The sequence below is a fragment of the Branchiostoma floridae genome, chromosome 7 (genome assembly GCF_000003815.2).
Source record: "Branchiostoma floridae strain S238N-H82 chromosome 7, Bfl_VNyyK, whole genome shotgun sequence".
NCBI classification, from domain to species: Eukaryota; Metazoa; Chordata; class Leptocardii; order Amphioxiformes; family Branchiostomatidae; genus Branchiostoma; species Branchiostoma floridae.
Genome location: NC_049985.1, coordinates 24,745,657 through 24,768,950, shown reverse-complemented (window position 1 = coordinate 24,768,950; position 23,294 = coordinate 24,745,657). Strand labels below are relative to the sequence as shown.

Genomic DNA, 23,294 nt, shown 5'->3' with positions numbered 1-23,294 from the left:
AGGCACACAATGTCTTTTTGATGGCATATGTCATATCAAGTTTACTTGGTAAAAATGGGAAAAGATCAGGTTGTGAGTTTTTATGAAATTATGTTTGACAACAATTGATGAACGGTGACTTTGTCATAGAAGTAGACGCTGTGCCATTTGACTTTGCCCATGTTATTACTTTTTATTACCATTTATTTAGATACAGGCACACAATGTCCTTTTAATGACAGATATCATACCAAATTTATTTGGTGATAAGTGATCAACATTCAGATTGTGAGGTTTCCTAGATGTTTTGAAGGCCCGAAGTCGAAAGAAATTGATTCTGTCATAGAAGTAGACGCTGTGCCAATAGTTTTTGCATGTTTTATTACTTCTTATTACCATTTACATGTATTTAGATACAGACACAGAATGTCCTTTTGATGACAGATATCATACCAAGTTTACTTGGGGATAAGTGATTGACATTCAGATTGTGAGTTTTCCTGTTTTGAAGGCATTGAGTCTAAAGATATTGTGATTCTGTCGTAAAAGTAGACGCTGTGTATAGGTATTGCCAATGATGTTGATAAACCACCTCATGTTGAGACCGATGCCACGTCTATCATAGAACACAGGCTGTTAGTCCACCAGAGCAGCCTAAATACATGTGGCACCATCTACACATAGATGTTTTTTTATCTATATCATTTAGTACCATTTTTTCAAGTATATATTATATTAACCATAGGAAACGGAAAGAAAGTTGGACCCCAGTCTATACAGTTGAAAGTCTAACACAAAAGTCTAAACTGTTCCATCTGAAGGCAAAAGAAAAAGCATATACTCTGGTATCAGAGTTAAGACTTTTATGGAAGACACCTTGAAACTCGTGTGAATGCAGTTCGTATTAAAGAAAAATGCTGCATTGCTTTTCTTTGTCACATGTATGACTTACATCTGTACATCGATGACGTCAGCAGATTTTTTACGATCATGTTATGGTGAGATGGTTGATGGCAATGTTCAAGAACTTGTAACTTGTAAAGAACTTCTGATACAAAACGTATGCTGATGACAAATCAAAGGACGTATCATTCATTGTTTCATTATCTGTATAATGTTGAAGAAGTAATGACCTGATAGTGGTAACGATCATGTTAAGAAAAACAACTGATGGCAGTACATTGCTGTAGAATTACATGTAATCTATTTCCATCGCCAGAAGATAAACAATGAGAATCATTGTTACCATCAAGACTTTTAACACTCAAGCAGTTACGAACGCTGCTATATCTGCTGTCTGTCATTGAGACTGGTGAATTTAAGGAAGCTGAATATTTTGTTGTTATTTTTTTGCTTACTCTAATAAAGATTAAATGGTTGTGGTCTAATTCGAGAATGTCTTTCATTAATTTACTTGTCAGCGTGAGGTTATATGTGTTGATGTATTGGTACCGTACTACGAGATAGTAATTCTCTATCAACGTTTTATCTGAATATTTCATGTATTTCTTATAATTGTATTTTTTTTAAACATGACAGAAAAAAAATTGTTCGGCTTATGTGAAAAGATGTGTTTGTGTGTGTGTGTGTGTTGGTAAGTGTGCCTCTATCCGTGTATATGTAATTGTGTATGTATGTATGTATGTATGTATGTATGTATGTATGTATGTCTGCCCCCCCCCCCCTCTCTCTCTCTCTCTCTCTCTCTCTCTCTCTCTTCCTGTGTGTGTTGTGTGTGTGTGTGGGGGGGGGGGGGTGAGAAAGTGTATGCTCGGAACATAAAAATACATCCGGCGACCTGGAAGTTGTATATTGTATCATTTTGTATATCATCGCGTAGGCAAATGACTTTCACCATTGAAAATTGAGAGATCGATGGAGCCTCGATGTAATTGACAAGGCAATTATGTAGGATACATAGGTATTCTATTGATAATACTTTGAAGTTACAGAAAGAATGCAATTGAACAATATAAAAATAAAACCCCACACGGACACTGGTATTTCAGCATGATATTGTGATTGTATAACAACAAGTATATCAATTAACTTAGACAATAATAACATTTTACAGGAGGTCTCTTTTAAACTCAATTTTACATACTTTGCCAGCGGTTTATTCTACCACACACGCACACATGTACACAGACAAACACACACACAAAGTAGGTATTAAAAACTTTTTGTGCCTAGTTTACACCATAACCATGAAGTCACTGGGATTAAAACTGCTACCACTTAAGATACTATTATTTCATATTTAATTCTGGGAGTCGATAACCCTCACTGTGTTCAAGTAGGCAAATATATTCACGAATGCTTATACATTAGAACCAAAACAACGAATAAAGGTTACCCCATGGATAAAGGTGAACTAGCGTTACAGCTAATGTGTGATTAGTAAATCTGAAAGAAAACGTATTCGCAAACAGGTAATGGCATTGTGTATGTATGCCCTATGTGCCTTTGTCGCGATGACTCCAATGGATCCAAAACATGCCAATTTGTGTTACATGTCACTTGGTTGGAAAATATGTAAAAAAAAGACTGCTCGTTATGGCTTCCATATGTTCAGTCATATGAAACGATGTTGATGTCGAAAGTGACTTTGATGTTGGCAATCTTGAACTTATCAGAACTACCATACTTTGTCAACTTTTGCGCCACTACAATAACATACATTCGCATAATTCCACCAGGTGCCATAATACCGCCACTTAAAAAAACGTTAGTATAGAGGTCTTCCCAAGATTGTCTTGAACACCTAATGTTAAATATCCTAAATGTAATACAATTTAGATATTTAGGTGTTGAAGACAATTTTAGAAGACCTCCATACTAACGTTTTTTTGAGGTGGCGGTATAATGGCACCTGGTGTAATTATGCGAATGTATGCTACTTCCTAATGAGATCTACAACGTAGAGAAGCTTTCATTCTTCAAGGGGTCAATCAGATAAAAAGTCGGGAAATGAGAAGGTTGAGAAACTTGTGATAAATAACAATCTAGATATCCTAACGGATATTTTTTACTATTTACTTTTGGACAGACGAGGACAATATGTCACTGCACTCAAGTTAGTAACTTATATTAACAGTGCCACATACACAGAACAGACAGGTAAAGGTAGTCGTTTGTTCTACTTCCCCAACCGAAGTCAGGTACCCATTTTTACACCTAGGTGAAGAGAGGAAGGTTGTGTAAAGTGTCCTTCTGGAGAGCACAACGCCAGGGCACGGCGGCGATCGAACTCAGGACCTCTAGATTCCTAGCCGAACGCTCTACCAATTACGCTACGCACTCCGGATATTTTGCACAAAAGAAGTTGGAAGACATACACCATATGTGCAGTTCACATGAATCAATGACCCAAAATAAAACATTTACATTTTCGTATACATTTTCCTAAGCTTCCAACTTAACACACATCTCCTGGTCGACCCCTGACGAATAGTTTTCAGTTGATCTTCGGGTCTGCGCATACGGAGGTTTCAGTTTCCTCATTTCTTGAAGGCGTATACGCTAAGAAACCGTTTAAAGAGCCAAGATTTCCACTCCCGCACACGTCTTGATATCAGCATCAACTTCCAACTCAAGATGAAGATCGCTTTGCTGGTTTCCTTTCTTCTCGTCCTGCGCGCGTTAGCTGCGCTGGAGGCGGACGGGGACGGAGTCTGTTCCCGTCAGCTGAACAACAGTCAGAACATCACGGTGGTGGCGGCGCCTGGAGCCAAGGGCGAGCCGGGGGCTGACGGGCCGCAAGGTGAGTTTGAGGTATATGGGTGTAGGTAAAAGACCGGACATTTACTTGTGCCACAATTCTGGTCAATTATCCGTAAAATTAAGATGTACTCAATTGTCTTCTTTAAATCGTAAATTGTCATCTTTGCACGATAATATTCATATCTGAGTCTCATGACGATTACCAGTAAGTACCAGTAAGTAATAGTTCATGTCTATTTATTAGTTTTCTCTATCTTCAACTGGCAGGTTATCAAAACTGTCCTCTTTGAGATGGGATTTATTCTGAAAAGCGGTGTCTAGTAGTTATTTAGTTTAGTACAGGTACACCAAGTGTTCAGGTACAGGTTTAGAGGCACAGCACTATGTCACAAACAACTCGTCATACCTGAACCATTTATGTCCATACAGTGCAAAAATATGTAACGTTACATACAATGCACATAAAATATATCATTGCTTTGTTATTCAAAAGATACTGAAAACCAGGAGTAGCCTTATCTGATTGTAACATAACATTACGGACGTATACGTACCGACATTAGTTTGCACTGTGTATCTAGTTTCATGTTTTTGTATTTCCACTTTTCAGCTTTTAGTTGACCACCCGACCGAGAGTCACTGCATTTTTTTGTCTCGTCAATAATTTCAGTCAGAACAACTGTCAGTCGGGGTGACACACTAGATTTGCAGGTAGTAAGTAGATATATTACACTATAGTCCGGTCAGGTCGTTCAGGCTACGTGTACATTAAGGCAATTAAAGTTATATCTCTCAATTTGCTATGTGTTTCCAAAGGGCCTAAAGGTGAGCCAGGTGACAAAGCTCCAAGAGGTGTGCCTGGCAAGCTGGGTCCGGTCGGACCGAAAGGTGTGAGGGGAGACACAGGTGAACAGGGCCCGGCAGGTGAGAAGGGAACACCTGGTACCAGCCCACCTGTTCCACCTGTCGTGGCGTTTTCCGTGGCGCGAACGACCAGGCTTACGAAGGTATCGTCTGACACGGTGGTGAAGTATGACGTCATCCTTAGCAACGTGGGCGGGGCGTACAACGAGGAAACGGGGAAGTTTGTGGCTCCAGTAGGAGGCGTCTACTTTTTCACCTTTACCGGTAGGATACATCCAACTGACAGCAAATGCTACCTGCTGTTGATGAAGAACGGACAGAGAATGGTGGGTTTGTATGAGAGCAGCGGTGGGGAGCCCCATAACCATAGCCAGTCCAGTAGTAACAGTGCCATTCTGTACCTACAGCCTGGAGACCAGGTTTGGGTGAGGTTGTCACGTGGCCACGATCTGTACAGTAACAGCGGCAGATTCGTCACGTTCTCAGGATTCCTCATCCACGCTGACTAAGGGACCATCTGAGACTGCAAAACTGCATCAAACGCTTTAAGAATGAAAGACTTCCTCTAAAGTAACGCTAGTTCACCTTTATCCGTAGGGTAACCTTTATCCGTTCTTTTTTAAGAACAATGTATTTAGGGATATCAAGTCGACAGATGGAGCAATATTTTGAAAATAGTACAATTTGAAACTATCGTCCATCGACTTGACACCGCTGGATACCCTGTTTAGCAACACAACGGATATAAGTTACCCCGCGGATAAAGGTGAACTAGCGTTACATTTATCCTCTTACAAGCTAAGCACAGGCCATGCTGATACAGCAGTAGTACAATAACATATTAGGAATATAATATCTTACTGCATTTACAATGTCTAATGTATCATAACAATGACAGGTTTAACTTTACTTTTCTCAACAAATACAGATTAATAATGTAAAACTGAAAAGCACCAAAAAGACTGGTATTTCAACATCACATTTTAATAATGTAAAGACAATACAATGTACTAGCATGTAGGGAGTGGGTATGGATTTGGTGAGTAGATTTATATCATTTTTATATTGCAAAAGAAATTAGAAGATCATGTTAGAAAATGATTCTCCAACGTTTACATTATATATAAAGCTTTATTGACACAACAAAACACACAGTTGTATCTTAATAAATTTATAATGACTATTGTAGTCCTAACAAGGACAGGTTTAACTTCTCGCTTCTTAAGACAACTGTGAATATACGGACAGATGGAGCAATGATATTGTAAATGCAGAAACTTTCGCGGTGGTTTAATGTTCGCGATTTTCGCGGCGGCCGCTTCACCGCGAATTTAAAACCACCGCGAACATTTTTCCATAACAGTAAGATGCTACAGTGCACGGTGCTACCGCGAAATTAAAACCACCGCGAAAAGACCATTTCCCGCTATCGCAAAATTAAATGTCCGTGAACTTAAATGTACTTACAGTATGTGGTTTATCTCACTAAGAAACTTTACACCAGAAACCATACGATGGAAACAGCTGTAAATTCTCTGCCTTGAGAAAAAAAAAAACTTGGCAGCAAATCTGCACAAATGGCGTAAACTTGATCCATGCCAACTGCAGGGACCAGAACTCAAAACAACGCGTAGACAAGGCAGTCTTACTGAAGTGCCAAAATCAGCAGTTCACTTGTCATCAGCACGCACGCGAGAAACATTCCCCAGACTTATGCATGCTAGATCGTTTACATTGATATATCAGCCCATCCACCAATATTGCCAAACTGACTTCATTATATGTATCACATCCACGCCTTCACTAATTTTCGTCCGTTTCCGATGAAAGAACATGTACATATTTTTATATTGAGAGAGGAAAACGTAAAAAAAACTAAAATTAATCTCTTTTGCATTAAACAAGCCACATACCTTACAACATTTGGGGAAGGAAAACATTTCTGACCTGATATCTCAGCATGGTATCATAAAATTAGCCAGAAACGATAATTCTCGCAAACAGACTCGCAACGTCTTGATCTTTGTGGTGTACAAGATGGCAGTACTACAAAATGTGCAGCCATGTAGCATTAATTCTTTTTGACGGCGATGACTTCAATAATCCCTTTAAAGATCACGTTTTCGTCAATCACTGACGAATTACATCGAATGTGCTCTAAGGCCATTGATTTTATCTCTGGATGAGCTGACACGTGAGATGTTTTTGTCAGAAAGTCGAGAAGCAACTTTCCCGTCTCGGAGTCCTCCCTAAAACACTTTGTCACGTTGGTGTTGATTTCATCGCCGGAAGTGACGTAATCTATGCCCCTTGCTTCGAGCCACTGTTTGACGTCACCGGACAAACGAAATGGCGTCTTCAAACGGTCACCTTGGCCGAAATCAGCCCACATCTTGTACTGGAGTTTTGCTCAGTCACTTTTGTCTGTGAACATTTGTAAATGTATATATACAGGACATATAACGCTAGTTCACCTTTATCCGCGGGTTAACCTATATCCGTTGTATTTAAAAACATTGTATTTAGGGGTATCAAGTCGACGCGGCGGTTTAGACCACATAATTTGAAACCACAGTCTGTCCACTGGCAACATGCCGGTATCCCTAAATACCAGAGCCTGAATGCCGTGTTTTAAAAACAAACAGCGAATATAGGTCACCCCGCGAATAAAGGTGAACTAGCGTTAAGTGTAAGCAAGGAGGTTATATTCAGTTATATTCAGAAGGCCTTGTGAATATAACCTCCTTGGTGTAAGCCATTTCACTGTTGACAACATCTTTGTTACCAAAAAGTTGTAATGAATCCGAAAATAAGACTTAACTAGAAAGGTAATATTTGCAAGCAAATACAGAATGTTACCTTCACACATGGTCTAGCCTAGCATTTCTACCTGATTTAGATGATACAGGATAATCAAGGGATCAAGAAGAGACGAATGAATTTCAATATTTTTTTTATCTGTAACGTTACGTATCTTGGATAATAAACACAGTGTCCCATTTTATTCTAAACAGGGGTTTTCATCATCCTCACATCAGTTGCATAGCTAACAACCACATGGGCACTGGGCAGTCTGTCCACAAAGGTTCTACACTTTTGACGGTCGTCAACAGGGTTTACTCGACGACATAATCGTGGGAAAGCTTGTCGTCTGGGGGAGGGCCTAGGAACTTTTTTGTCGGCTTGGGGGAGGGAAAAGGAGAACTGTCTTGGCTTGGGAGAGGGCCATAGATAAAACTGGTTTCCTTCAACATATTCATATGTTTAAAAAAAAACAAAGTTTTGAATCACTCGGAAAAAATTCACAAGTATTCGACTTGGCGCGGAGCGCGCGTCGATAAGATCAGTTGATAACACAAGAATACGTTAAATCTTGCTCTTTCCGTCATTGTTGACGGACAAACTCGGCGCGTAAATATAGACAAAGTCTGCAAAAATCTTATTTCGGACGGTGCAGTCGTGCTGACAATTCCTAACGTCCGCCGGCGGCGAGAGAGAACAACCGGTCAAACCCGCGGCCGGTCGGCGCCCCTCCTCCTACCACTAGTACCAGTGTTCCGGTCACGCGGTCGCATCGTCCTAGCGCTGACTTTTTGTTGTCATTTTCATCTGATTAACTATCAGTTATTGCTACTACAGAAGTAACAAAAAAATCGAAAATCTTTGTGAATTTAAATGTCTTTCAAAATAGTCTCCTGCAAGCCGCTCGGACCTCACATGCTTGTAATGCGTTCTTTCATAAAACGTGGAAAATAAGTTGCTTATAAAATATAAATTTCTACCGATGTCAGGCGTGCTGTACTTCCTTTAGGCTGACCGTCAATGAAACTGAAACTTAATAGAGAGATTTCGAAGATATTTTCCAAAAAGTACACGAAGATTTGTTGATGTAGGCGGTGTTGTTTTTTCGTAATGATTTTCTTACTAGTAGGACCGTCGCAAATAGTGCATAAAACCCGTTTCTCGTGACATAAGACAAAAATTCATACAGTCAAAGTTTAAATGTCAAAAGAAGCTAAAATATTATAGAATTGAATTCTTATTTCTGTCTACTTTAATTCATCACTAACTTCTGAAGCAAAAGTAAAACAAGCGCACCAAGTTACGGCACACTGTCTAGCATGCCACAAAATCGGAAGGTACATTCACAAAACGTCTCACAGAGTTTGCCGCTTGTAACGTGGAGCGCGAAGGGATCATGAACCGTATTAATGCGCATTTGTTAAAAATCCATTCATCAAAATTTGACCTGCCAAGTAGCGATGGGAGCACCATGAGTTCTGGGCGTGAAATGTGAGGGCACCTCTCGTTACCAACAACTGTAAATCGCACAAATTCACAGAAATAGCTGGTTAGCGTAATCGCTAAAAATGCCACAAATCTATTCTATTCATTCACTCAGCAGTTGCCACCGTCTCACGCCAGAAATTGATATGACAACCCCTGCACACTGCACGTGATCTTCACAGTACGCGCCACCGTGCTCGCTATGCTCCCTGTCACAGTCAATCTGTGTAAATTCATTCATACTTTGAACGGCCCAATCATTTTTTTCAGAGCCCGCAATCAATATTTCACAAATTTCTTTTATTTTTAGCAAACAATTTTGATTTACGTTTGATGTACGTAGTTTTTTTTTGCCCTCATTATCAATACATACCGCAGTCGGCACACTTCAAACCCGTCCGCCTGTCAATCATGCAAAGTTCAAGGGGTTAGGTTTCTGCTACATTGAACTTTCGAGTAGACTTCTGCTGATTTGTGCCTGGGGATTTGTGCTGTGGCTTTATACAACCCCACCGTGTATAAAGCTGTACGTAGATAAATTGTAATTTTCCCAGAGTCCAGACTTCGTTTGCTGGGGACCAACGCAGCGCTGTGGTAACTTACATGATGAACAACAAGGTGAACGGAATGACCGTGACCTATAGCCTAAGATGGGGAGGGCGTTCCACGCTTCAGTTAATCTTGTTTGATCAGGTCAGTTTAATAGCGAAATAAATTCATCAACTCCACCCCTTGTGCTTCACATACCTTTATGTCTCAGGCGTAAAATGCATGACGATCGTTATGCATGTTTTCAGGGGTGCCTAAGCATTTGCACGAACCCTATGAAATTGCGCCTAATATAACGTAGTCATAATTTTTTTTTGTTTTTGCTCAAATGTTCTTGTTGACTCAAAAATCGGTTAACTACAACCGTGACACCAATCCGTGTTTTATTTAGACGACAGCTCTATGCATGAACTTGATTTCCTATTCAGTACCGTGGATAAAAACGAACATGTCTCGCTACATTATTATGATGATACGCCAGTTACTTATCATGTCAGGAGACATCCGATGAAATCCCCACGTTGCCACATACACGTAACGTTACCACAGTTGTAGGCCTGTCTGAGAAGATTCTACTAATACTAGTATTCTCTCCAACACGTTTGTTCGCCAAATTATCGCGTGAGCACGCAACTCAACCTCGGCTTTTACAGAATCACGAAAACACAAGTGGCAGACTAGTGCTGGCGAACTACACACCGTGTGTGTTCTCGATTCGACGTAACTCGAACACAACATAGAATTTGAACAATGTTTGGAAGGCTCAGAGTAAAACTTGTGCATGCAGATTGCAAAACGTTTAAAACAAAATCAAGAAAAGCATCGAAACAAATACTTAAAATTAACTCGATATAGACCCAGACCGAGACACGTTTTGATACTTTGGGGGCATTAAATTTCAATATCGTGTCGGCGCATTCTACCTTCCTTTAAGTTGATATGCAAAGGGTGCCGATATTCGGCAAAATAAAGTCAAAGCTATCTTTTATTACTTCTTGGCAAAATGAATTCCACAAGTCATTTTGAGGACGGCTTCTGCCTTAATTCAGGCCGTCCAAAGCAAGATGAAGTCATCATTTGACGGGCGGCCACTTCCGTGTTGCGTAGCAGCGGTCGTTGACCTCGTTCGAAGTCACGTTCCATAACTCCCGGGCGGGTTCTACAGCTACCGGTCGTTGACCCCGGGTCCTTGGAGCCTAGTTCTAACATTCTATGGGGGCTCGAAAGTTCGATTTTGTGTTAAAATTGCTAGTTTTTTCACCCTTTTTTGCCCCATAAAATCATTTTTTGGTATCTTTAGGGGACCAAATGACCAAGGTGCAGTGTCTTATGTGCAAACCTACCAGCTTGCTGAATTACGAGATATTCCAAGGTCTAGTTTCGGAGATATTCATGTTTTTTATTTGTGCGGAAAAGAAGAAGAAGAAGAAACAAACCAAAAACAATATGTACCTTCTATGAAGGTAACATAATAAGGAAGCCTACCCCAGTGATAAACCGGTGCGAAGGGGGAAGGGGGTTGTTACAAACCCAGCCACATTTGGGATAGTGTTTTCGCCGCAAAAGCGCCAGCTATATCGGCTACATATAGCGGCGAGAAGCAGAACTCCAGTTAAAAGCTCTGAGGAAGATGTCTGACAGACATTGAAACGTCAGCAGGTGAGAAAAACTAGTTCTGTAAAAGAAAACTTCTATATTCCAGTTGTAATGAATATTTCAAAAATTCCGTTTGAATGATTTGGTGTGTTAACCACCAGTTTACCTGTGACAGCGATCTCGCCCCCCCGTGATCTCGCCCAACCCCCACCCCAGACCCCCCCCCCCGGGAGGGGCGAGATCACTAGTGTTTTCGCCCCCCTTTAGCGTTTTCGCCCCCCCCCCCCCACCATGGTCAATTCATGGTAGAGGCTTCATATTGGAGATTTATACATGTAGGTTGCTTGAGGACAGTTGAATACAATGAAATAAATCTTATGTCGAGACTCAAGTATATGCAATAATGGGAATACAAGGACCCAACCCTCCTTATCCGAAACAACTTCAACTGTCTTATCATCATGTAATTACGTTAATATTTATACTATGGATGCAGTTATGTATCAGACCCGTGTACTTACTCACTTGACTCAGGTGAAAATGAGTACATAGCTTCGGCTAGGGCCGTCCCTCGGATAGGACGTTAAATGGATGTCCTGTGTTGGGGGAGAGCCATTCCCCACGCACGTATACGTAAGAGCCAGCCACACTAATCTAAAAGGGTACGGGTCCTTCCCGGTGTGAGTGGATCAAACCTTACAGTCTGGTCTCCGGGTTGACATCTTGATTTGAAAAGGTGATAGTCACCTGTTATGTCAATCCTTCCACAAACGTGGTTAATTTAAATAAATAAAAATCACACTGGGTCACGACACCTGAGATAAGTTCCATCTCGTTAACTGTCGTTGTCATTTGAAATGGTCGAAGTCATATCACAGAACAGTACACTCTAAATGCAAATCTAAACTTAGTACCCTGATGTTTCGTGGCATAGAGCAAGTTGGTGATTTAGGGGTTCGAACAAAAGTTTTGGTGCACTTTTTTTGGCAGAATAATTTTTATACCATTTTTCACCACGCTGTCGTACATTTGTAATTGAAAAGTTGCTTTTTAAACGTTTTCATGGGTTTTACAACCCCCCAAAATGTAAGACATGTAAATCAGGATAGGTGGAACATAAGCAGACACCAAATATGCTAATGAGGAACTGATTTGCATAATATGTGCAAAAATTGCAAAATCGATTAATGATGAGAATTTTATACTTGTGGCATGTGTACATTAGTCAATGATGAACATCACCATTCATAAATCATATAAATGTGTAAGTCATTTGTAAAAATATTTACAAAAACTCTAAATATTTCAAGGAGGTATGAGATCGCCGAACTCTTGTTGCTTTGTTTTTTGAAATTTTCTAGATTGGCCAGACTAATCTGAATCTATTCAGCTCGACAAATTACTTGGGAATTACGTAGAAAGATTGTCTGCTGGCTTATCGATTGCTCTACGGCTATACATATATAGCGCTACGAGTGATCCATAGTAGCACTTGTATCACAGAACCACGAAACAGTAAGGTTAGAATTCATCATAGCCCGAGCTCTGGAAGAATTATAGTGCACTGCACAATGCATTTTAGCAGTCTGGTAGCCATAGGCCTGCCTCAGTCCTACAAAACACTTTTCTGACGGCCTGACTTCCAAGCCGGATGGTCTGATTTCAACTTGTAACCGTCGCACCAGGAGCGAAGTATTACAAACCAACCCCGTGATCTAATGGTCCTTTGCGAGTACGTAATACATTGTGCACCGTAGAGGCATAGGAGAGCTCCCGATGGAACAGGTACGAGGATACTTCTGTAGATGCTCTGACTCAGATTTTCGATGGATTTAACGAACAAGCCAACCGAAGACTATGACTGTGTCTCTGGCTATGACATACCCACCAACATGCAGGCCGCACAGGCAGACCTGTCTCATGTCCGTGACTGCCCTGACTCTACACCAGAACCTGTGGTTCAACATGAGGCTCAGCCCCGGCGCCGCTCATACCGGGAAAGCCTAGCGGGACAAACGGACGCATCTCCCGGCTACACGGAAGACCCGTTACCTTACCTCCTTAGCGACGCTTCGTTTGAACACTCTTACCAGGATGACGGACTGGGTTTCAGTCCCGAAAACACTGCAGACCGTCTATCGCTACCGGTAAGCTGTAGTTCTTATACACACGTTGAACAAACTGAACAGGATCAAGCACTTTATATTGATAATCCATTCACAGATCCAGAGGCGGAAGAACCCTTGTCAAAACACATCTACAGTACTGAAGTTGATAACACTGAAAGCGTAGACTTGCCATACTCCATGAGTGGTTGTCCATCAGAAGGCGAAGAACCCTCGTCAAAACACATCTACGGTACTAAAGTTGATAACACAGAGAACGCAGACTTGCCATACTCCATGAGTGGTTGTCCATCAAAAGGCGAAGACCCCTCGTCAAAACACATCTACGGTACTGAAGTTGATAGCACAGAGAGCGTAGACTTGCCATACTCCTCGAGTGTCTGTCCATCAGAAATAGAAGATCCCCCGTCAAAACACATCTACGGTACTGAAGTTGATAACGCAGAGAGCGTAGTGCAATACCAACTGAGGGGTACCTGTCACAAAGAGGCACTGTTCAACTTCTATCAATGCGGTCGAGATGTCGAAGATGCCAGTACGGACAGGCAAGATGTCGAGGTCTGTGGTGCAAACAGCGCAGCAGAAAACATCGGTCATGATGAAGTTCAAACAGAAGCGGTCGTCCAACAATTGGAGGGTATAGAAAGCTCTGAACAGAACAGAACAGAACAGAGAGTGAAGTTGTGTCAGAAGACGAGTGTATCCGTCCATATGCAGTCGCTCATGACCAATATGGTCATAGAAGGACAAATGACGAACAAGGGGATGTCTTTGACATCCAACCATACGCCGTTACTTATGACAAAGATGAAGGGCATTATGGAAACCAAACATCTAACGTCGGGAATGGGTTACTTCCTAACCCCATGTACAGTGGTAACGCGTTACTTCCTAACCCCATTTATAGTGGTAACGCGTTACCGCTCAACCCAGCGTATACGTACGTCCCAAATGTTCGGCAACATCAGGCAGCTGGAGGTAAGTCATGTTAATAATGTTATTTCACTTGAATAAAGCTAAGGGCACAACCCGTGCAAATACGTGTTGTCTACGTGCCAAAACGTGGGCAATCTTTTTTGATCCGTAAGTGGTAAGTACCGCCTCCGTACGAACTCGTAGGGAATCCGACGGATTTTGGAGCACGCAGACACGACGTAGAACTTTACGTTTAGGCAAAACATTGTGTGCGATCGGGCTGCGGATTCGCCCCCCTTACGTGCCAGTTCGGGCGACGCGCCTGCCCTGTACAGCCTGAAAGTTTCCAGAAATACTTCGCAAATGTGGCATCCCAAAGAACGTACGGACAAATTGCATGTACGGCGGGCTGTTCCCTTAGCTTCACTGGTACTTCACTCTGCTAAAACGACGTTGTGGAAAATTGCATCTCTATTTTTACTTGTATGTCATTATTACCGTAAATTGTAACGTGGTTAGAGCACCCTTTATTTTCGCCAGCGATGATCGGTTTGTTCGTATTTAGTTCAACTCAAGACGCTACGACAAGGGTTTTGTAATGTTTTAGTTCGTGTTCTCACAGGTTTCTACCAACAGAATACTTTTCTATGCAGGGGAAGAGGGATAGAGAAAGAGATTTTGGGGTGTTGTATTTTGGAAGAATCTTATTTTTATTTCCGTTTTTGTTTTCTAGGTCACGCTAGTACCATTATTATTGGAGTAGCCGTGGCAGGACTGTTTGTTGTTATGGCTCTCTTCATTTCAACCTTCATACCAGGAAAACAGGACAGTTTCACACCAACGGTGAGGAGTTGTATATTTCGATTGCATTACGTTTATTGTTTTGTATCTTTTATATTTTGATACATGTAGTAGTAACGTTGTTTATTCTTATGCATTTATATGAATCTTATACCTCATTGTTTCCATTCTCAAGTGTAGGTTGGTTGTTTAAGTGATTAATGAACCTGCCTTCGCACCTAGAGATCTTTCATTGCACGCTCTTTGAAAGGAAACACGTAACGCTAATTAACCTTTATTCGTGGGGTAACCTATATCTGTTGTTAAAAAAACAAGGTAATTAGGGAATCCAATACAGTACCAAGTAAACGGACGTTTCAACTTGCAAGTCAATCTATTATCCCCAAATCCTTTTTTTTTTCTATAAACAACGGATATAGGTTAACCCGCGGATAAAGGTGAACAAGCGTTACTACGCTTTAGGACGGGTGTTGAAGCATTGTCAACTGTTGATATGAGCTAGAATAGGGGATTTTTCCCGATACACGTATCCAGAATAGGGCGCGGCTGGGTACCGGTACAGAAAATTCAGGTCTAGGTACTGTCCAAGTCCAGAGGATTAGGTCCAGGTCCGGACCTGAACCTGGACCTAATTATCTTCGAAAACTTGTGAATGGGCGATACTCACAACACAATGGTTAATTTTGCTACAAAGGATTCTGTTTGGTGGAGTATCCGACGTCCATTTGCGTTCTAAAATTCACTGCCTCTGTTTTAGACCAGCTTTGGCTGTAGAAACTTGGTAAAAAAAGCCCTATCATCTCCCCTCTGCTTCGCTCTTGTTATTTTCTTGGGACGGTAAGCCCCCAAACACATGAAGGCCTACTGATATAATCTGTTCATTTTCGAATCCGTCCGACATCCGGTCTACTGATTTTTTTTAGGTCCGGTTTTTCTGGACCGGTCCAGGAAGAACGGTTTTGTACCGGCACCGCTAATACTGATTATAATTTACATATGTGGCTGCCATTCTTGTCGCGGACAGTGGAAAGTTGGTTTGAGATCACTTTTACACAGTTTTTATTTTCTAACGACATTTTCGCTTTTGGTCTCAGACTTTGCCGGACCCTACCTTCCCAATCCTGGCCCAAACGGACGTAAGCCAACATGTGGACTACACATCGCCTCAACCAACCAGCGCTACGGAAGGTGATACACAAAGTACTTCGCACACGCCTTGAAAAAGATGAGAAAATGTCTAGAACATGCATGATGATGATAAGCAATCTCATGCTATCATCATGTGCATAGTGAAGCTAAGGGCACAACCTTCCATACGTGCAATTTGTCCGTACGTTTTTAGGGAGGCCAAGTCCGCCACGTATTCCTGAAAACGTTTAGGCTCAGCCGCTGTACAGGGCAGGCGCGTCGCTCGTACTGGCACGTACGGGGGGCGAATCCGCAGCCTGATGGCACACAAAGTTTTGCCTGCACGTAAAGTTCTACGTGTCTCCGTGCTCAAAAGTCCGTCGGATTCCCTACGAGTTCGTACGGAGCTCGAGGCGGTACTTACCACTTGCGGATCCCAAAAGATTGCCCAGTTCTTGCACGTAGACAGCACGTCTTTGCACGTACGGTGGGTTGTGCATTTAGCTTTAATTGTGCCAGCTCAGAATAATGATATTTCTCTTAGTTAATAATAACCACAAAGAACTGTACAGAGCTAACACTTCAGAATTCACCAAATTTACCAATATTTTACTCTTTCTCAGGAAAAGGACCAGACGAAGTCAAACAAACAATGAGTGCCGTAGGTGGAAAGGGACACGAGGCGGGAATGCTCCCTGAACTCTGTGACGTTGTCGTGTCGCCTAGCAACGAGGTATATATGTCTGACGCCTCAAACAGGCGGGTCGTAGTGCTAGGACCAAGGGGCCTCAAACTCCGCAGTTTTCCCGCCACCGCGTCAGAGACTGAATGCGAGACGAAAGCTCCCGAAGATGCGTACATTTCCATCGGTGGTAGAGGCCACCAATGGGACATTGGGAATTGCAATCCGCCTGCTGAAGGGCTGACTATGCAGTACACAAAAATGACACATGACATACGAACATTACATCCCTTTCTGCCTGTCAATACATTCCTTGGTATTGCGGCGGACGCTCTTGTCGATCGTGTTGTAAGGTCAACGTTCTTTTCGGACTATTTACAGGTAGCGGTTCGGACTAAGAACGGCACCGTTGTTCGCGAATTCAGGATGCGGAAAGGTTTTAGGATGCAGCAGGGATGGGGGGACGGGTACCCCGGACTGGTCACGGTGGGACGGGGTGGAAACCTGACTGTGGCCGACCACTGGGCACTTCATGTGCACGCGTATAACGGAACCGGTCACCATCTTCTCAGTTTTGAAGATGGTGACATTACAGAAATCATTGCAATATTTCGAATGTGTATAATCAAATGTATATTCCCACGCTATTGATGTTTTTTAAATGTCAGTGGGTATTCTGAAATAGTTGAACTGTGATTTCCAACACAAAGATTGGGCTCACCCAAATTTTCGACTGCACAGCATCAGTCTTGGATTTGGAATGAACAATCCACTGCTGTCGTGACGTCACGTTATGCAGATAGAACACGTGACTCAGTGAGCAGTGGATCATAGGTTGCATGAAGTCTATGGCGCCCTCCGTCTCTATTCAGGGATGGTTGTAAAGCTCTGATGTAGATGGCTTCTTTAATCCCTCAAATTCTTTTCCCCTTTTTGCTTTTGCTATTTCCATTGAGCACTTGAACACATGATAGATGATTATGGATATACGCAATGCAGAATCGTAGCTTTTGGAAGTCATAACGGTCAATTATCAAAGCTGTCGTCAGGGTCCTTTTTTTTCCATGGGGCACATGGAAGTAATGTATAACTGTCTCCATCCTTGAGGTGTCGCAAAAAAAAGACATTTCTGTAAATTTCAATCAACAAAAGGTTTGCTGTACTTACGTAACGTAGTGATGATTGGATGTAACGTTAGAACTCGATATGGGTGGACTGGAAACATGACGTTAACTGAGATTTCGTTCCTTCTAGTCCACAAGGAGTCTGTTCTCATTTTGAACTTTTATTCCGTCAGTTTTAACAGATTAGTTCTGCCGATTCGGCTTCTCCAGTGCTAGTGGACACGCAACGCGTGCTAAAATATGTGTGAGACATTTTTCAATACATCACAAGATGCTAACCTCCTTCACCAGCCTCTCTGGGGTAAATGTCGTAAGTTGTTTGGGGGAGGGATTCGTGATTTTTAACTGGGAAAGGAAATTATGCCAAGGAGCTTGTGCTAGGGGCGAGTACAAGCTTCCCGGCATATATTCCTTTCCCGACATTCTTTTCCTTTCGGGGCATATTTTCCTTTCCCGGCATATTCCCAGTTAAAAATCACGAATCTCTCCCACAAACAACTTACGCCAATGCCCCCAGAGAGGCCGGTGAAAGAGGCTAACAAGATGCAGGATTTGTCGGCCCATGCAGAAACATTTGATCCAAAAACCGTGTTTCAGAAATTAGGCTGTGGTCCGGGCGAGAATGATTTGACGTGTCGTGTGTGTTTAATGCGTTTAACTTATTGGCTAGACTCATACATATCTACTGCAATTTGTACGTAGCGTCATACTGATTGAAATAAAGATTGTCTACTGACGTGTTTTGATTAATTTCTTGTTGGAAGCATATGATTACGTATCGCTAGAAGCAATTTACGTACTGGATATAACCAATAAAAGGATAATGTGACAGACTGAAAAGGCTGGTCTGCCCGAAATTCTACGTCTGCCATGTAGAGTATGGTGTAGAAAAGTTGTTTTTATCGCTCTTCATAACAAGTTGTAGAACAAACAGCAACAAATTGCCGTGCGTTTCTGGAATAGCGGTACGTGCGTGCGTGTAAATATAACGTGTTATAAGCCCGTTCACAGAAGTCAGGGCGCATGTGAGGCGACAGGAATTCTTGGTAATATGTCAAAGGGTATGGCCCAGAAAAAGTGAACAGTCCTTGTTTTGACCATTCTTTCGATTTGCATAACAACGTCCAGACGGGCTTTGTTTACTTTTTTGCGGGCCTCAACCTTTGACATAGTACCTAGAATTCCTGTTAACTTGAAAGAGATATTCCAGATATCATCTGTGGTTATTTGATCGGAGACATTATATTAATATACAGCGTAAGCACAGACTTTGCTATGATCTTCAGCACCAAGGAGAGAGCCACTTTGAGTATGACCTACTTTCTTTCTTCCCTCCTTGTCTCTTTCCTAACTTTTGCAGTGACTTTGATCATCAGCTGATGTCAGTTGAGGTTTTCAAAAGTCCTTCCCGACTGAGATAATGATGATTAGATAATATATTTACGACAACTCAGCCATTCTCTATCGATCTTGACTTGGATCCTGTACGCATGAACCTGTTTGCATGTTCCTGTTCCTGGTTTAATGCCCCAGAAGTTCTGTCTGGAGTCATCCTGTGGGACTGCAATCTTCCACAGTTGTGACTTAAGCATGTTGCTTAGTAATGAGCTACATGCTCAAGTTTGACTTAGGTATACTTGGTATGTATAGGGAAATTGCTAAGATTTTTGCCAAGTTAATCTGTGTTGGTAGAAGTCATTCTTGAACTAGTTGAACTGTAATATCCAACACAAAAATAAAATATGCCTGTTACATATAGAGGACTAGCTATATAGGATCGTTGCAGTCAGAAAGGACTCTACTGGAGTTAGGAAAGCTCGCAATGAACAGGAATACGAAAAAGTGGAGAAATTTGAAGAAAGACTGCAGCAGCTGCAGGGTGTTTATTAGCCCAATGAAGCAGCAGAACACAGTGGACTACTACTGTGGCACAATATTGAAACCAATCACATAACTTAATAGTGGAATTTGCACTTTCATTATTCAACATATTTATTTTCGCTTTTCAGTTATGTTCCCATACATCACTGAAATCACATTTCATGTCACAAAAGCTCTCTTCTCAAAAGTTTGTACTTTAACAAAACTTCCTAATGTCACTAATGAGTTATGTTCTTACATGTCAGCCATGGCAGTCACTAAAACTACATTTCATGTCACAGCATCTCATTTCACAACTTACTCAAACACTTGGCGGAATACAAGCGATCATGATGATGTCACGGTGACGCAATGGTAGGCAAAAAGCAGGTGTTTGGCAAAAGCTTGATTGATATATTAACCAGTAATTTGATCTGCTAATTTGAATATCAATTTTTAATCCAATCTTATGACATTCTGGTAGGCATCAACTGCCCAATACCCCTGATATAGAGAAGTTTATTTGCAAGTTCTTGCCCGAGGGCTAATTGCAACATGAAGCATACAGAAGATATAGTAAACATACATAAAGTAATTCGGTATAGATAACAATGGTGACAAGTGTAAACAAGTGACTATTCTAACAATGATATTGACTGCTGAGAGCTACAATCTACGCATTGTATTGATTGCACGATATAAACAACAACAGCGATCCCTCGTATACCAAGCCACTCAAAGTTATACACTGTACTAATAAAGATTACTATCAAAGACTGGAACGAGTTTCCCGCGTCAAATATGCCTCAAGCATGTACTGTTGTTCCACAGTGTATTTTACAATGTTTGTCCAATGCAGATTTCCTTGCCGCAGAATAGCCGCAATGGTCACACTTCTAGGGTTTTTCACTGGTATGAGTCCTCATATTATTGGATAAGTGACACTTTTGAGCTGTCCTGTATCCACACTCCCAAGGCATCTAGGGCTTCTCGCCAATGTGTTTGAATAGATGTTGGTCCAAACTGCCTTTGTGTGCTGCAGAATAGTCACACTGGTCACACTTGTAGGGTTTTTCCCCTGTATGTGTTCTCATGTGTTGGGACAAGTGCGATTTCCGAGATGTCCTGTACCCACACTCCCCACACATGTAGGGCTTCTCACCAGCGTGCTTGGCTAAATGTTGCTTCAAGGTGGACTTATGTGAAGCAGAATAGCCACACTGGTCACACTTGTAGGGTTTTTCACCAGTATGAGTTCTCATATGTACTGATAAGTGACACTTCTGAGTTGTCCTGTACCCGCACTCATCACACATGTAGGGTTTGTCACAAGTGTGTTTCGCTAGATGTTGATCCAAGCTGTATTGATGTACAGTAGACTTGTCACACTGGTCACACTTGGATGGTTTTTCTCCTGTGTGTGTTCTTATGTGTCGAGATAAGTTAGACTTCAATGATGTCCTGTACCCACACTCCCCACACATGTAGGGTTTCTCACCGGTGTGCTTTGCTAGATGTTGTTTCACGGCCGACTTTTCTGCTGCAGAATAGTCACACTGGTCACACTTGAATGGCTTTTCTCCTGTGTGTGTTCTCATGTGTCGGGATAAATGAGACTCCCATGCCGTCCTGTACCCACACTCCCCACACATGTAGGGTTTCTCACCAGTGTTTGCTTTCGGTTGACTGACCGCACTGGATTTGCTTGCTGTTGGCTGGTCTTTGGTTTGACTTGCATCCCGGTTGCATAGAAATCCAGCAGGAGACCCATCATCGAAGTTCTGGTGAACAGCAGTAGGATACTCAATACCTCCCTCTTCCATGTCGAACCTAAAAAGTACAATAAAAGAAGAAATCAGACCAATTAAAACTAGATAGATATCTGTATCTGTATCTATATAGCCGGTATAACCGCCATTCGGCATAATACACCAGCTTCGCAGGCTTGCGGTGCAGCAGCAGCTGGTTATATTACACTGAACGACCCGTCACACCTAACTTTTGCACATCTATCTGCAAGTGTTCTTTAAAACTACCTAGAGAAGATGCCCCTACTGTACTTGGTGATAACAAATTCCACTCTACGATAGTTCTGGGAAAGTACGAATTTTTGAACACATCAATCCTAGGTTGGTAACTCTGGTATTATAGAAGGCATGACTGTTTCTTGTTTCAAACGATAACATTTGCAAGCAAATAACGTTAACCTTTAAATGGTAGGCCTAACAAGCTCTTTACGATTAGTTGTTTGCTTTTTTCTGCGTTTTTGCAATTTCAATATATAATAAATTGGTCCAATATATGCTGATCTATCCCAAAAGCGATTTTGGGATAGATGCACATCTGGGATAGGCCTGCATCCCAGATGTGCTTCTTTCCAAAAGCGCTCGAAACTAGAGCGCATTCTGGATATCCCAGAAGCGCTTCTTTGTCGCCGTCAATCATGATGATAGACAGGACCGCAAGCGGTAATTGTTTACGCCCAGGTTTCCATATTTGGTTCGACCTGTATAGTGACAATATTTTGTCCTTTTGATTCCACCTCGCTGTTGTGAACGGAAGATTAAGCTACGGCCTTTGCAAGTACTGCGGTGCACTATTTTAACCCGAACTACTTATTGGGACGGGGGTTGCGGATAAATAAGTGTTATGAGACGTTGTTTCCGAGAAGGTAAAGATGCCCCCCTCCCCTCCACCATTCTCGTCGATCACCCCGAAAAGTCTTACATTTCTGACTAATGTAGCCCACATACCATATAAATGGCCTCTACCCGCTATATTTTATATCAATGCAGTCTTAATTTGTATGTATATCTGGTTCTTGCCTGCTTCCAGTGATGATTATTACCTCCACACAATCCTCCTGCAAGTCTGCCTGGAGCAGCAAGGGGTGAAAGGTTACTGCTACAGCGGGGTGAAAGGTCATTTGATACCTGATTAAACACATTCAGTCATGCAGTGTGCAGCGCGTTCCGCCTACACTTTCTTCATTTTAATCTCCATGAAAAATTGAGATATAGTTTTCGGTGTGTCTGTCTGTCTGCGTGCATGTGTGTCTGTGTGTGTCTTTGTTTGTTTGTGTTTCCGGATATTTATGGTCAGCATAACACATGAACCTCTAGATGGATTGTAATGATATTTGGTACATTGTATATGTGGGTAGGTGTTGAGAAGACGAAGGTCAAGGCCAATTTTGGGCCTCTTGGTATATTATGACCTTGGTACTGCAGCAGAATTTCCGTTTGTTGTATCTTTTGACCTAGATGTGCTATGGTCTTGAATTTTTGGTGGAAGATAGCTTGTGACGTAAGGAATATGTGGTGTATGTTTGGGTCCCCTAGCAGGTTACTCTGGAACTGCAGGGGCGTTTTTCTCAAAATCTTCTAAGGAGGATAACTGGACAAAGGAACGACATCTTTAGATGATATTTAGATTATATTAGGTAGCTTAGACAGAGATGTACATAATATACCGGTATGTTTGATGTATGAAGTTATAGTTTTTGTGTTTTAGACAAACAGTTTATATGCGTATACGTATGTATCATATAACTGATCAGTGGACCATAAGTTGCAGAAAGTCAGATAATACGTATGCCATATAGTCTTGATAATTTTTTGTATATCACAACGTACAATGGTCCTAGGTTTAGTGGGTCTA

At 41.7% G+C, this 23,294-nt stretch overlaps 2 protein-coding genes across 3 annotated transcripts; one reads left to right on the top strand and one right to left on the bottom strand.

Annotated features, from left to right (window-relative positions):
* Positions 1-3,576: 3,576 nt before the first annotated feature.
* Positions 3,577-5,075, top strand: LOC118420223 (complement C1q tumor necrosis factor-related protein 3-like). The gene is made up of 2 exons (XM_035826941.1): positions 3,577-3,742; positions 4,519-5,075. The coding sequence occupies exons 1-2, from the start codon at positions 3,577-3,579 to the stop codon at positions 5,073-5,075; spliced, it is 723 nt and encodes a 240-aa protein (XP_035682834.1).
* Positions 5,076-19,621: 14,546 nt separating this feature from the next.
* On the bottom strand, positions 19,622-22,808 carry LOC118420268 (gastrula zinc finger protein XlCGF8.2DB-like). 2 transcript variants are annotated; one of them, XM_035826994.1, is made up of 2 exons: positions 22,460-22,808; positions 19,622-21,464 (listed from the first exon to the last, which is right to left on the bottom strand). In XM_035826994.1, the coding sequence occupies exons 1-2, from the start codon at positions 22,579-22,581 to the stop codon at positions 20,615-20,617; spliced, it is 972 nt and encodes a 323-aa protein (XP_035682887.1). In that variant the 5' UTR covers positions 22,582-22,808; the 3' UTR covers positions 19,622-20,614. The 2 variants fall into 2 exon arrangements, with proteins under 2 accessions (XP_035682887.1, XP_035682888.1); XM_035826995.1 differs by having other exon boundaries at positions 22,483-22,561.
* Between the last annotated feature and the right edge of the window lie 486 nt (positions 22,809-23,294).